At 45.9% G+C, this 12,763-nt stretch overlaps 1 protein-coding gene across 3 annotated transcripts in view; it reads right to left on the bottom strand.

Moving 5' to 3' along the window:
- The window catches only part of LOC106599529 (ephrin type-B receptor 1), a 334,841-nt gene that overhangs the window by 71,384 nt on the left and 250,694 nt on the right, over window positions 1-12,763 (bottom strand). For all 3 annotated transcript variants that reach the window (XM_014190808.2, XM_014190811.2, XM_014190812.2), the window contains one exon: window positions 3,118-3,242. In XM_014190808.2, coding sequence (XP_014046283.1) covers window positions 3,118-3,242 — 125 coding nt within the window. The remainder of the gene's footprint in view (window positions 1-3,117; window positions 3,243-12,763) is intronic.

Here is a 12,763-nt window from a genome sequence, read left to right as displayed (position 1 = left end):
CCCACCAACCAGCCAATCAACCACCAACGAGCCGACCAACCCACCAACCAGCTAACTAACCCACCAACCAGCCGACTAACCCACCAAACTATTAATCAAGGAACAAACCAGCCGAACAACTAACCCACCAACCAGCCATCCAACTCACCAAACAGGCGACCAACCCACCAACCAGCCAACCAACCCACCAACCAGGCGACCAACCCACCAACCAGACGACCAACCCACCAACCAGACGACCAACCCACCAACCAGGCGACCAACCCACCAACCAGACGACCAACCCACCAACCAGGCGACCAACCCACCAACCAGACGACCAACCCACCAACCAGACGACCAACCCACCAACCAGACGACCAACCCACCAACCAGGCGACCAACCCACCAACCAGACGACCAACCCACCAACCAGGCGACCAACCCACCAACCAGACGACCAACCCACCAACCAGGCGACCAACACACCAACCTGTTGACCAATCAACCAACAGTTTGACCAACCCATGCCAACCAGGCGAGTAACCCATCAACCAGCTGGCCAACCCACCAACCTGTCGACCAACCAACCAACCAGTTGACCAACCCACCAACTAGCCAACCAACCAACCCAACCCACCCACCAACCAGCCAACTACCCCACCAACCAGCCAACTAAACCATCAACCAGTCAACCAACCCACCCACCTACCTACCAACCATCCAACCAACCCACCAACCAGCTGACTAACCCACCCACCAACCAAACAATTAACACATCAACCAGACGACTAACCCACCAACCTATTGACCAATCCTCCATCCAGGTGACCAACACACCAACCCGTTGACCAATCAACCAACCAGTTGACCAACCCAACAAACAACCAGCCGACCAACCCACCAAACAGCCGACTAACCCATCCAGCAACGAGCCAACTAACCAGCCAACCGACCCTTTAACCTATCAACCAACCAGCTGACCAACCCACCAACCAGACAACAAACCCACCAACCAGCCATCCAACCCAGCAACCAGTCGACCAACCCACCAACCAGGCGACCAACACACCAACCAGGTGACCAACACACCAACCTGTTGACCAATCAACCAACAGTTTGACCAGCCCACCGACCAGGCGAGCAACCCATCAACCAGCCAGCCAACCCACCAACCTATCAACCAACCAACCAGTCGACTAACCCACCAACCAGCTGACTAACCCACCAACCAGTCGACTAACCCACCAACCAGCTGACTAACCCACCAACCAGTTGACCAACCCAACTACCAACCTATTGACCAACCAACCAGTTGACCAACACACCAACTAGGCGACCAACCCACCAACCAGGTGACCAACCCACCAACCAGGCAACCAACACACCAACCTTTTGACCAATCAACCAGCCAGTTGACCAACCCACCCAACCAGTCGACCAACCCACCATCCAGCCAACCAACCCACAAACCAGCCAACCAACCCACAAACCAGCCGACCAACCCACCAACCAGTCGACTAACCCACCCACCAAACAGCAGACTAACCCACCAACCAGCCAACCCACCCACCAACCGCCCGACCAACCAACAAACCAGCCATCCAACCCACCAACCAGCCGACCAACCCACCAACCAGGCCACCAACCCACCAACCTATCAACAAACCAACCAACCAGTTGATCAACCCACCAACCAGCTGACCAATCAACCAACCAGGTGACCATCCAACCCACCAACCAGCTGACCAACCCACCAACCAGGCGACCAACCCACCAACCAGCCGACCAACCCACCAACCAGGCGACCAACCCACCAACCAGACGACCAACCCACCATCCAGGCGACCAACACACCAACCTGTTGACCAATCAACCAACAGTTTGACCAACCCACCGACTAGGCGAGCAACCCATCAACCAGCCGGCCAACCCACCAACCTATCAACCAACCAACCCAACCAGTTGATCAACCCACCAAACAGTTGACTACCCACCAACCAGCCAACTAACACACCAAACAGCTGACCAAACCAACTACCAACCAGCGGAGCAACCCCTCAACCAGCTGACTAAACACCACCCTATTGACCAACCAACCAGTTGACCAATCAACCAACCAGGTGACCATCCAACCCACCAACCAGCTGACCAACCCACCAACTAGGCAACCAACCCACCAACCAGCTGACCAACCCACCAACTAGGCAACCAACCCACCAACCAGCCGACCAACCCGCCAACCAGCTGACTAAACACCACCCTATCGACCAACCAACCAGTTGACCAATCAACCAACCAGGTGACCATCCAACCCACCAACCAGCTGACCAACCCGCCAACCAGCCGACTAACCCACCAACCAACCGACTAACCCATCCACCAATCAACCGACTAACCCACCCAATAACCAGCCTACTAACCCACCAACCAGACGACCAACCCACCAACCAGACGACCAACCCACCAACCAGCCGACCAACCCACCAACCAGCCGACCAACCTATTGACCACCTAAAGTACACAAACAACATCTCAAACAAACACTGCCTTCTCTTTTCTAGAATGTCTTCTTCAGGCTCTATATCATCATGTCTGTAGACTGAGGACTTGGGAAAAGCCTACAGGTCAATAAAACCTGCTACCAAAGCCACTCTGGTCAGCTCTTGTATCTTATTAAAGCAGGTTCTATTGTGTAGGAGCAGACGGCAGTAGACGGGTCGATGTTAGCCCCACCAGAAGCATAGCATTACCACAGTTGGACTAGGGAGGGGAGCGAGATGCAGCGGAGGTCAAGGTATTCACTTCATCCGACAGGGAAGGCAGGGAAACCAAAGAACAGTGGGAAGGAAAGGTGGACTGGGGGTGGAACTGAGATGACATTATCAGCCCAGGGAGGTTGGGGATTTCACTTCAGAACAGAAAATAAACTTCTCTTGGTATCTTTTGTATCAATTCATATACAGATAAACACAGTGTATAAAGCAGATGAATGTGTGTGCAGACTTACCCTTATACAGTACACACATGCACACACAAACACACACACACACACACACACACACACACACACACACACACACACACACACACACACACACACACACACACACACACACACACACACACAGAGCCTACCTTCTCATAGAAGCGTAGCTCGTAGTCCAAGATGATTCCGTTGGGCTGTTCGGGCTGTGGCCATGACAACGTGAAGCTCTTCATGGTGGAGCTCACCTGGTGCATGATGGGTACGATCGAGGGGGCTGCAAACAGGAAACAGGAAGAGAAATAGGAAGTTTAACAACCACTCTGTATGGGAAACCAAAATGGCTTCTCTATGCCTTGTGACAGCCTGAACGATGCAAGAAAGTGGCAATGAAAGTTACACACAAAGTTAACACAATGTAACACATAAAAAATTATCAGACAAAAGTCAAGCCGGTAAGAATCTGCAGTCAGAGCTGTCATGGGGCAGCAAACACATCTTTAAAAACGTCCTCACTTTTCAAGGTCCCCATTTCTCTCTCTTTGTGCGGGTCTCCGCCTCCGATACAGTAAGGTAACAATCTACATTGGGTCTGAATAAAATCAGAACCTAATGCAGCACAAAGACCTGGACCATATGAAGTGTTAAATTCTTTTCTGGATAAGAAACTGCCCTTTGGAATAAAACTCCATCCCATCGCTTTGTAATGGTTTCGACCTGGGTGCACAGTGTGGGCCTATTCTCTTATGGTCTCTCTCTCTCTGCTCTCTCTCCCATTCAGACACAGCACACCTGAGTGCACACATATGGGCTCTGAATTAACCCAATGCCCCAGCAATTTCCCCTTCATTCCCTTGCTTTTGTCCTCCGTGCTATCATCTCTTTATTATCATTCCTTGTTCCTGTCTTACTGGGCTAGCAGAGGAAGGGGTGGTTGGGGCGGAGACTGTGATCGGCGAAGACAAGCGTTTAGTGTCAAGTTTTATTAGTCGTATGTACAGGATATACATGGTATACACCATCCAACGAAATGCTTACTTCAAGGTTACTCCTTGACAATGCAACAAAAAGATAAGAATACGAACATAAAGTAAATGGCTCAGTAGAATAAATATATTTTTTTAGCATAAGTATAATACAGGAAGGCAAACATGTAAACACTTTCTCTGATACATTGGACTATACATTTACTGTATTGTCACTATACATTTAATGCATAGTCCAATGTATCATAGAAAGTGTTTAAATTGTGCAGTATTGTTGTGTATTAGTAATAGTAAATATGACTCTGGTTGCAGCAATTGTGATGTGAGTGTAGCATGAATGTGCGTGTCTGTGTGAATTTAGCCCTGATTGGACAGGAGAAATACGTTACCTTCAGTGTATGGAGGAAAGGGAATTCTCTCCCCCTCTCTTTGCTCTTTGCTTATCTTTCGCAGTATCCATCCCAGGAGTATATGGAAGCATAGAATTAGGAATTAGAATACTTAGAAAAGGTCACTCAAGACGGTCGAAAGCCTATTCGGCATCAACAGCCATTATTGATAAATCTACATCTTGTTTTTTAGCGTATAGTATTAAACTGAAACATGTTCTTGTATTTGTTTGTAAGTGTCTATTTTTAATAAACCTCGTTTTATTAATATGTATTAAGTCTGGTAAGACTTTTGCCATTCTGTTGCTTATGAGTTTTGATGTTATTTTATTGCCGCAATTTATTCAACTTCTGGGACTGTAATCTGCAGGGGACTATCCTGATTTCCCTGGTTCTAATACAACTGAAATAGCTGTTTGATACTTGGAACTCGGAAGCACATTTGTATTGTCATTAGAGTAAATAGGGGAGCTACTTTGACCCAGAATATACAAAAAAATTATATGGGAAAGCCGTCCATCCCTGGTGCTTTCTCCGCGATTGTTTTCTATCTGCCTACAGTTGCTTCATGGTAATTGAGTGTAAGAAAGCTGTAGGATCAGACCAACTGTTATTTCATTCTGATTTATATAGATTTTCATATCATTTAAAAAAAATGTTATTAATAGCGTTGTTGTTTCTTATTAAAGCGTTTGTATCCTAATCTTTTAAATTCGAACTGGTTTTGAGTGTATTCGTTATGTGAGAGCTGCAAGGTGTGTACCAGGTTTATTTGCCATTAAATACTATGCTTTATTTCAGTTTAACCTGTAGGTGTTGGCTCTCTTCAAAAGTAAAATAACATATTACAGACATTTTATTTTCTTCTTTTCTATGTAAATATTTTTTTATGGGCTTTTTCTAAAATAGTGTTTAATTGTAATTTCTAACTCAGATTGAATTTTTACTGAGTATGAGATTATTATTCCCCTAATGCACACCTTACAGGCATCGCAAATGATATTGGGGGTCGGCTTTTCTCTGTCCTCTATGTCTACATTTGTAATGGAAAAGTAATTTATTTTTTTCGCTTACGTAGTTCAGATATTTTGGGTCTCCATATTCTATCACTAAGTATATTTTCTGTTGATGTAATTTAGTTCCCGAGTGGCACAGCTGTCTAAGGCACTGCATCTCAGTGCAAGAGGCGCCACTACAATCCCTGGTTCGGATCCAGGCTGTATCACATCTGGCTGTGATTGGGAGTCCCATAGGGTGGCGCACAATTGGCCCAGCGTCGTCCGGGTTTGGCCAGGGTAGGCCGTCATTGTAAATAAGAATTTGTTCTTAACTGACTTGCCTAGTTAAATAAAAAAGCATGATACAGGTGAATGATGTTAGTATATACTGTAGTTGAGTGCATTTTTGGATCTCTGTGTGGAAGGCTGAGAGATGGAGGCTCATTAGTCTGACCCCAAAACATACTGACAGACTGCCAGATACAGTATGTCTATACACACACTATTTTGTGGAAATAAACCCCTCCATCACCTCATTCTACCACACACTACTATACACACACCCTGCGACCCCCCCCCCCCCCCACACACACACACACACTTTTCGTAAACACACCAAACTTTATTCACACTCCAGCTCCCAAAAAACCCCCAGCCAATCAACTCAACCCCCCTCCACTCCACCTGCCTCCCTCTCTCGGTTTCAGCCCACGCACTCTCATCCTACCCAGTCTCACCTTGGTATAGCTCAGCCTCTCCTCTCTGGCTGCCACATGCTCCAGTGCCCAGAGCTCTGCTGGGCCGCGTTATCAATTACCGGCCCTGGGCACAGCACAGCACAGCACACAGTGTTACTGACAGCCCCAGTAGGCCCCAACGCTGCTGTTGTCTTCCCTGCACTCGGAGCATCGGAAGGGGTTAGCAGAAGGGAGTGTGTATTCCAGAACCAGACCCCAGTCTAACAGCCTGAGCGTGCGTCCCAAATGGAACCATATTGTCGACAAAGTGCACTACTTTTGACCACAGCCCATAGCGCTCTGTTCAAAACTTGTGCATTGTATAGGGAAAAGTGTGCCATTTGGGACAGAAACTAAGACCCAGACTCATGTATTTAACCAGACAGACACAGTTTGGCCAATTATAGTAAGACAAGGCAGATATTTGTAATTCTACACGGTTTCAGCATGTCTCACTGATTGGATGAGTGAGGGTGTGTGCCCATGGTTGTGCTGCTGCGTTAAACATTTCCATTTAAAAATCTCCACACACACACAGAAGTACGATATACTGTACCCCCTGCCTAAAAGTCACAATTAAATTATCATAGCGCTTCTGCAACTCATGGATAAAAAGTTTGCCTAGTCCTCGTTTGGAAGGCTTATGTGTGTTAGTTCCCTGTTTGTAATGAGCCTGTTTTTGTATCTGGACTGTCAGTACCTGGCTGCAGGTCAAGGGTCAAGCCCGCTGAAGCCAAAACGCGTCCCCATCGTTACCAGGGGACACCAGCGATGACAGTGATTGGTGGCTGTCCCCTGCACTTCTCTCCTACCCCCATCCTACATCCCTCCCCCTTCCCTTGCTCCTCTGTTCTACTTTTATCTGGCCCAACTGGCTGCCCCCAGCTTTAAATGCAACACTCGGCTTAACATTAATCAAAGTCAACCCTCCCAGTGACCCTAGCGAGTGAGAGAGAGAGAGAGAAAGAGAAAGAGAAAGAGAAAGAGAAAGAGAAAGAGAAAGAGAGAGAGTGAGAGAGAGAGCAGTAGGGGGGGTTATCTGCAAACTGCTACTCCAACACAAGGCCATCACATTACACATCTACGACTCTTTAACTCCACGCTACAGCACAGGGCCATCACATCAGTGGAGGCTCTTCAGAGGAGGAAGGGGAGGACAATCCTCTTCAGTGAAATTTCATAAAAATAAAAATTGTGAAACACTAAAAAAGTTTTTTAGATAAAACTATTCAAAATATATTATTTTTGATTTTTTTTAATGTTTTAATTTAACCTTTATTTAACTAGGCAAGTCAGTTAAGAACACATTTTTATTTACAATGACAGCCTACCCCGGCCAAACCCGGATGACGCTGGGCCAATTGTGGCCCAAAATTTTGTTGACTTTTTGTTGAAGAACCCCTTTCATTCTCTGGGGTACGTAGAAAAGTTGTGAATTAAAACCGAGGGTCAACCTCTGCCTGAGATCAGTTTCATTAAGAAGGATGAAAAGGTGAGGGCGTTCAATACCAATTGGTATCAAAAGTATAGCTGGTCATCAAGCCGCCTGTATTGCTGGCCTTGGCTGCTTTTTGGAAATACAGACCCTTGGGCGAAAGAGGGGTACAGGGGCCTTGAAGAACACTGATCGTTCAGCTAAACGGCAAAACAAAAGCAGGGAGCATATAAATGCCCAAATCAGATTCATGCATCTGTGAAATATCTGCATCGATCATGACGAAGGTCTGCGTATTCAAACAACGAGAAAGTAAGAAGAAACAGGGATGTTCTCAAGTGGTGTTATCAACACCACTGTGTTTCTGGGCATGCAGGAATTGGCTTTTAGAGAACACGACGAGACGGAAAGTCCACTGGCACATTGAATGTTTCCTCTCCAAGCACTGCGAGTACCCCTATCAATCTTCTCTCATTACTGTATGTAAAGTCAATCACAAACACAATCACATTATTACACATCAATGATTTTACTCCTTGCTTGGACTAACTCATTCTTAGCTCTTTTCTCTAACTGTGTAGTGTGTTGTTTTTTGTCTTCCCAGTCAAATCCTGTCCTGCACTGAAGTCAAGCCTCTGAACACCTCAACTCATGCCTCATACCAATCACTGCTGTGATCCCTTCCCAACACTGTCTAAGTAGCCCTCTCATTCCCATTCCCAATAATATTGTAGTATAAATGTCTTTATTAAATGCTTTAGGTCAAAATAATTAGTCTTTGAAAATAACATGAATAGTTTTGTGTGACCTCTTCCCATTCTCCCTTTGCATCAACTCCCTCATTTAGATCTTCCCAGGATAAGCGTAATACATTTCACATTCCACAATCCACATTCCACAGGGCGTCCATCCCTCAATTCCCAGCTGGACGTTCCCGGTACGCTTGACTAATTCCCAGTTCAACGATTGGTCGGAAACGTCCCGGTAATTGGTCAGCTGACCAGTGGTCCAAGGCCCATTCCCTCATAGAACAGTCTAATTGTGGTTTTCTCCTTAAAGACACAGCACCACCACACCATAGTCATCTAATAGGGGCCTCTGTTCTATTCAGATGAGGGGTAACAGGCTCTCACAGTCTCTCCCTCTCCCTTTCTCGCTCTCTGGCTCTTTCTTTTTTTTTTCTCTCTCAATCTCAATCTCTTCCCTTTCTCTCTGTATCTCTCTCTCTCTCAATCTCTTCCCTCTCTCGCTCTCTCTCTCTCAATCTCTTCCCTCTCTCTCTCTAAAACTCTCTCTCCCGCTCTCTATCATCACTCTCTCTTTTCCTCTTCCCATCTCTTTCTCTCCCCTCTAGGCATGCTGTTGATCACTGCCTCCCTACTAGCAGTAACTCAGAAGGACTGCCCAGTCGTGACTACATGGTAATGGACCTCACAGATCATAGGGAAGTTTCAGTTCTCCAGTGTTCTGTGCTGTGCTGTGCTGTCATGTTCTGTTCTGCACTGCTCTGTTCTGTTCCTTTCTGTGTCCTGTTCTGTGCTGCATTTCCAAGAGTTTCTGTCAGGGAACAAATTAACGATTTTTCAAATCCCTCCAGTAGCGCCACCACTCTTGAATTGCAGACGTAAAACAGGCATTATTGGCGCGTTCTTGAATGTGTCATGTCCTGGCTGTTCTAGAGTTAACTGGAACATGGAATTATCTTTGATAGCCTGAGGAGAGATTTAGTGGCAAAGACTGTAATGAAAATAATTAAGGAAGACAAGCTTGTCTTTTGGTTTACAAGATTCCTTTTTCTCTGTTGTACTTCAGACACTAGATAAAGACATCTTGAGGTTTAAGGAGCTCAGTAGCATTCAGAGCCATTCTCCTTCGATCGCCTCCAGCTAGCTGCCAGTTTCTGGGTTCAAGGGACAAGTTACAACATTTATGAGAAACTGGCATCAAATGAAACAAAATGGCACCTTCAGCCAGCCCTGGAGAGGAGTAGAGGATGATGAAATGGTTTGACATGAAGCTTTTCTATGCTCTCTTATAGTCAGTCAGTGCTGTGAATTGAGGCAGTGAGAAAAAGCAACAGCCCATGTAGATAATTATGAAGAAAGTTGTAAACTCTATGATACACAAATGATTTATTGACTGTCTGACTGACTGACTGACTGACTGACTGACTGACTGACTGAATGGATGGATGAATGAACTAAGCAATGGACTCACAAACAAAAGGAACGAGAAAATGAACAAGCGATTCAATAAATACAAGAGAGTCGTATAGAGCGCACAACTAAACCTAGGCTGTGACTAAACCTGGGCTGTGTAGAAAGAAGGTGTAAATAACCTGAGCTGTGTGTGTGTGTATGTCCAGCACAGGGTAGGGCAAGCTGTGAATGAGCTCCTAAACCTTGGTCTTTTCACCCATTTAGCCTGCACCTCGTCAACTATGGCTGTGTGTCTTCATGTGTTCCTAGTCTAAAACAACTCGTGTACACCAACACCAACACATGGAAAGACTTAATGCACTCAAAGCACGTAAACACAAAACATAATGAGTAGGGATCCAAACGGGCCTTGGTGTGGTCCCCCTCACATCCCTCTGGTTTTAGTAACGTCAGAGGCTCAAATCTCTTTGATATATTTTGGTTGTTTAGATTTGGACCTGACTGCATCTGGGAGGACTGTATAGAATCCCAGACTGTTTTGGTGAACTTGCTGGGTTTCGCTGGTTTCCACATGCCCATGAAGGCTGCAGGATGGAAGAGATAGAGATGTTTGCATTTCTGTGGGAATTTTGGGACTACTTCTAAAATGAGTTTCACTGGACTGGGAGGAGGACCTGGCCGGGTGGTGCCAGAATAACAACCTATCCCTCAGCGTAACCAAGACTAAGGAGATGATTATGGACTACAGGAAAAAGAGGACCGAGCACGCCCCCATTCTCATCGACTGGGCTGTAGTAGAGCAGGTTGAGAGCTTCAAGTTCCTTGGTGTCTACATCACCAACAAACTAGAATGGTCCAAACACACCAAGACAGTCGTGAAGAGGACACGACAACGCCTATTCCCCCTCAGGAAACGAAAAAGATTTGGCATGGGTCCTGAGATCCTCAAAAGGTTCTACAGCTGCAACATCGAGAGCATCCTGACTGGTTGCATCACTGCCTGTTACGGCAATTGCTCAGCCTCCAACCGCAAGGCACTACAGAGGGTAGACCTCTACACCAGGCGGTGTCAGAGGAAGGCCCTGAAAATTGTCAAAGACCCCAGCCACCCCAGTCATAGACTGTTCTCTCTACTACCGCATGGCAAGCGGTACCGGAGTACCAAGTCTAGGACAAAAAGGCTTCTCAACAGTTTTTAATCCCAAGCCATAAGACTCCTGAACAGGTAATCAAATGGCTACCCGGACTATCTGCATTGTGTGACCCCCCCAACCCCTCTTTTACGCTGCTGCTACTCTCTGTTTATAATTTATGCATAGGCACTTTAACTATACATTCATGTACATACTACCTCAATTGGCCCGACCAACCAGTGCTCCCGCATATTGGCTAACCGGGCTATCTGCATTGTGTCCCGTCACCCACCACCCACAACCCCTCTTTTACGCTACTGCTACTCTCTGTTCATCATATATGCATAGTCACTTTAACCATATCTACATGTACATACTACCTCAATCAGCCTAACTAACCGGTGTCTGTATGTAGCCTCGTTACTTTTATAGCCTCTTTACTGTATATAGCCTCGCTGCTGTAATTTTTCACTGTCTTTTTTACTGTTGTTTTTATTTCTTTACTTACCTTTTGTTCAACTAATACCTTTTTTGCACTATTGGTTTACATTCTCGACTGAATTACCCTTGTATGCATTAACCTTAATACAGTAGATATTTAAAATTAACCGCACAACCCTTAGGTCTGTACACTGTGTGTTCCTAAGTAAATTAAAGCATAATGTTCCTGAAAAAAACATAACATGGGAGATGGCCGCGTTTGACTGTACAGAGATTATGACTAAACCTGGGCTGTGTAGAGAGAAAGTGTAAATAACCTGAGCTGTGTAGAGAGGTGTAAATAACCTGAGCTGTGTAGAGAGGTGTAAATAACCTGAGCTGTGTAGAGAGGTGTAAATAACCTGAGCTGTGTAGAAAGTAGGTGTAAATAACCTGAGCTGTGTAGAAAGTAGGTGTAAATAACCTGAGCTGTGTAGAGAGGTGTAAATAACCTGAGCTGTGTAGAAAGTAGGTGTAAATAACCTGAGCTGTGTAGAGAGGTGTAAATAACCTGAGCTGTGTAGAGAGGTGTAAATAACCTGAGCTGTGTAGAGAGAAGGTGTAAATAACCTGAGCTGTGTAGAGAGGGTGTAAATAACCTGAGCTGTGTAGAGAGAAGGTGTAAATAACCTGAGCTGTGTAGAGAGAAGGTGTAAATAACCTGAGCTGTGTAGAGAGGTGTAAATAACCTGAGCTGTGTAGAGAGGTGTAAATAACCTGAGCTGTGTAGAGAGGTGTAAATAACCTGAGCTGTGTAGAAAGTAGGTGTAAATAACCTGAGCTGTGTAGAGAGGTGTAAATAACCTGAGCTGTGTAGAGAGAAGGTGTAAATAACCTGAGCTGTGTAGAGATATGTCTATGTCCTGGGAAATGTTCTTGTTACTTACAACCTCATGCTAATCGCATTAGCCTACGTTAGCTCAACCGTCCCGTGGATGGGACACCGATTGCAAACATGTTTGTGTCCTTTTGAACTGTTTGGAAGTTCAGTCCAGTTTGCACAAGTAAGTGTGGCTAAGAATAACTTCCCCAGACTTTCCGTCTTTCACTGCCCTCCTCACAAAGTTTTCTCCCCAAATGATCCTTCGATCCTTCCTTCTGTCTCCTCCCAGACAGCTAATAACCACGTCCGGCGCATTGGTCTAGCCTCCTGCCTGCCTATGAAAAGCCTCCTGTCGGAAGCAGCAGCACCACAAAGAGTCTCCTAGGGCAGGGCATGGGCAGACCCCATTACAGCAAGTCACCTCTTCTTCCCTACATCTATCTGTCAAGTAGGGCGTATTTCTCCTGTCAAACGGGACAATCAGAAGCCATTAGGCCACCCTGATAATCAGAGCGAGAGCGAGAGAGAGCGAGAGAGAGCGAGAGAGAGCGAGAGAGAGAGAGAGAGAGAGAGAGAGAGACCGCTCCCTTCTCCGCTCTATTTCGCGTTCTAAGAGAAAGTGTGTACTTAGTCGTTATTTTCTTGGAGGTTGTTGTAA

Source organism: Salmo salar, chromosome ssa03 (genome assembly GCF_905237065.1).
Source record: "Salmo salar chromosome ssa03, Ssal_v3.1, whole genome shotgun sequence".
Classification (NCBI taxonomy): Eukaryota; Metazoa; Chordata; class Actinopteri; order Salmoniformes; family Salmonidae; genus Salmo; species Salmo salar.
Note: the sequence above shows the minus strand (reverse complement) of the source record. Positions and strands in the feature narration are given on the sequence as shown.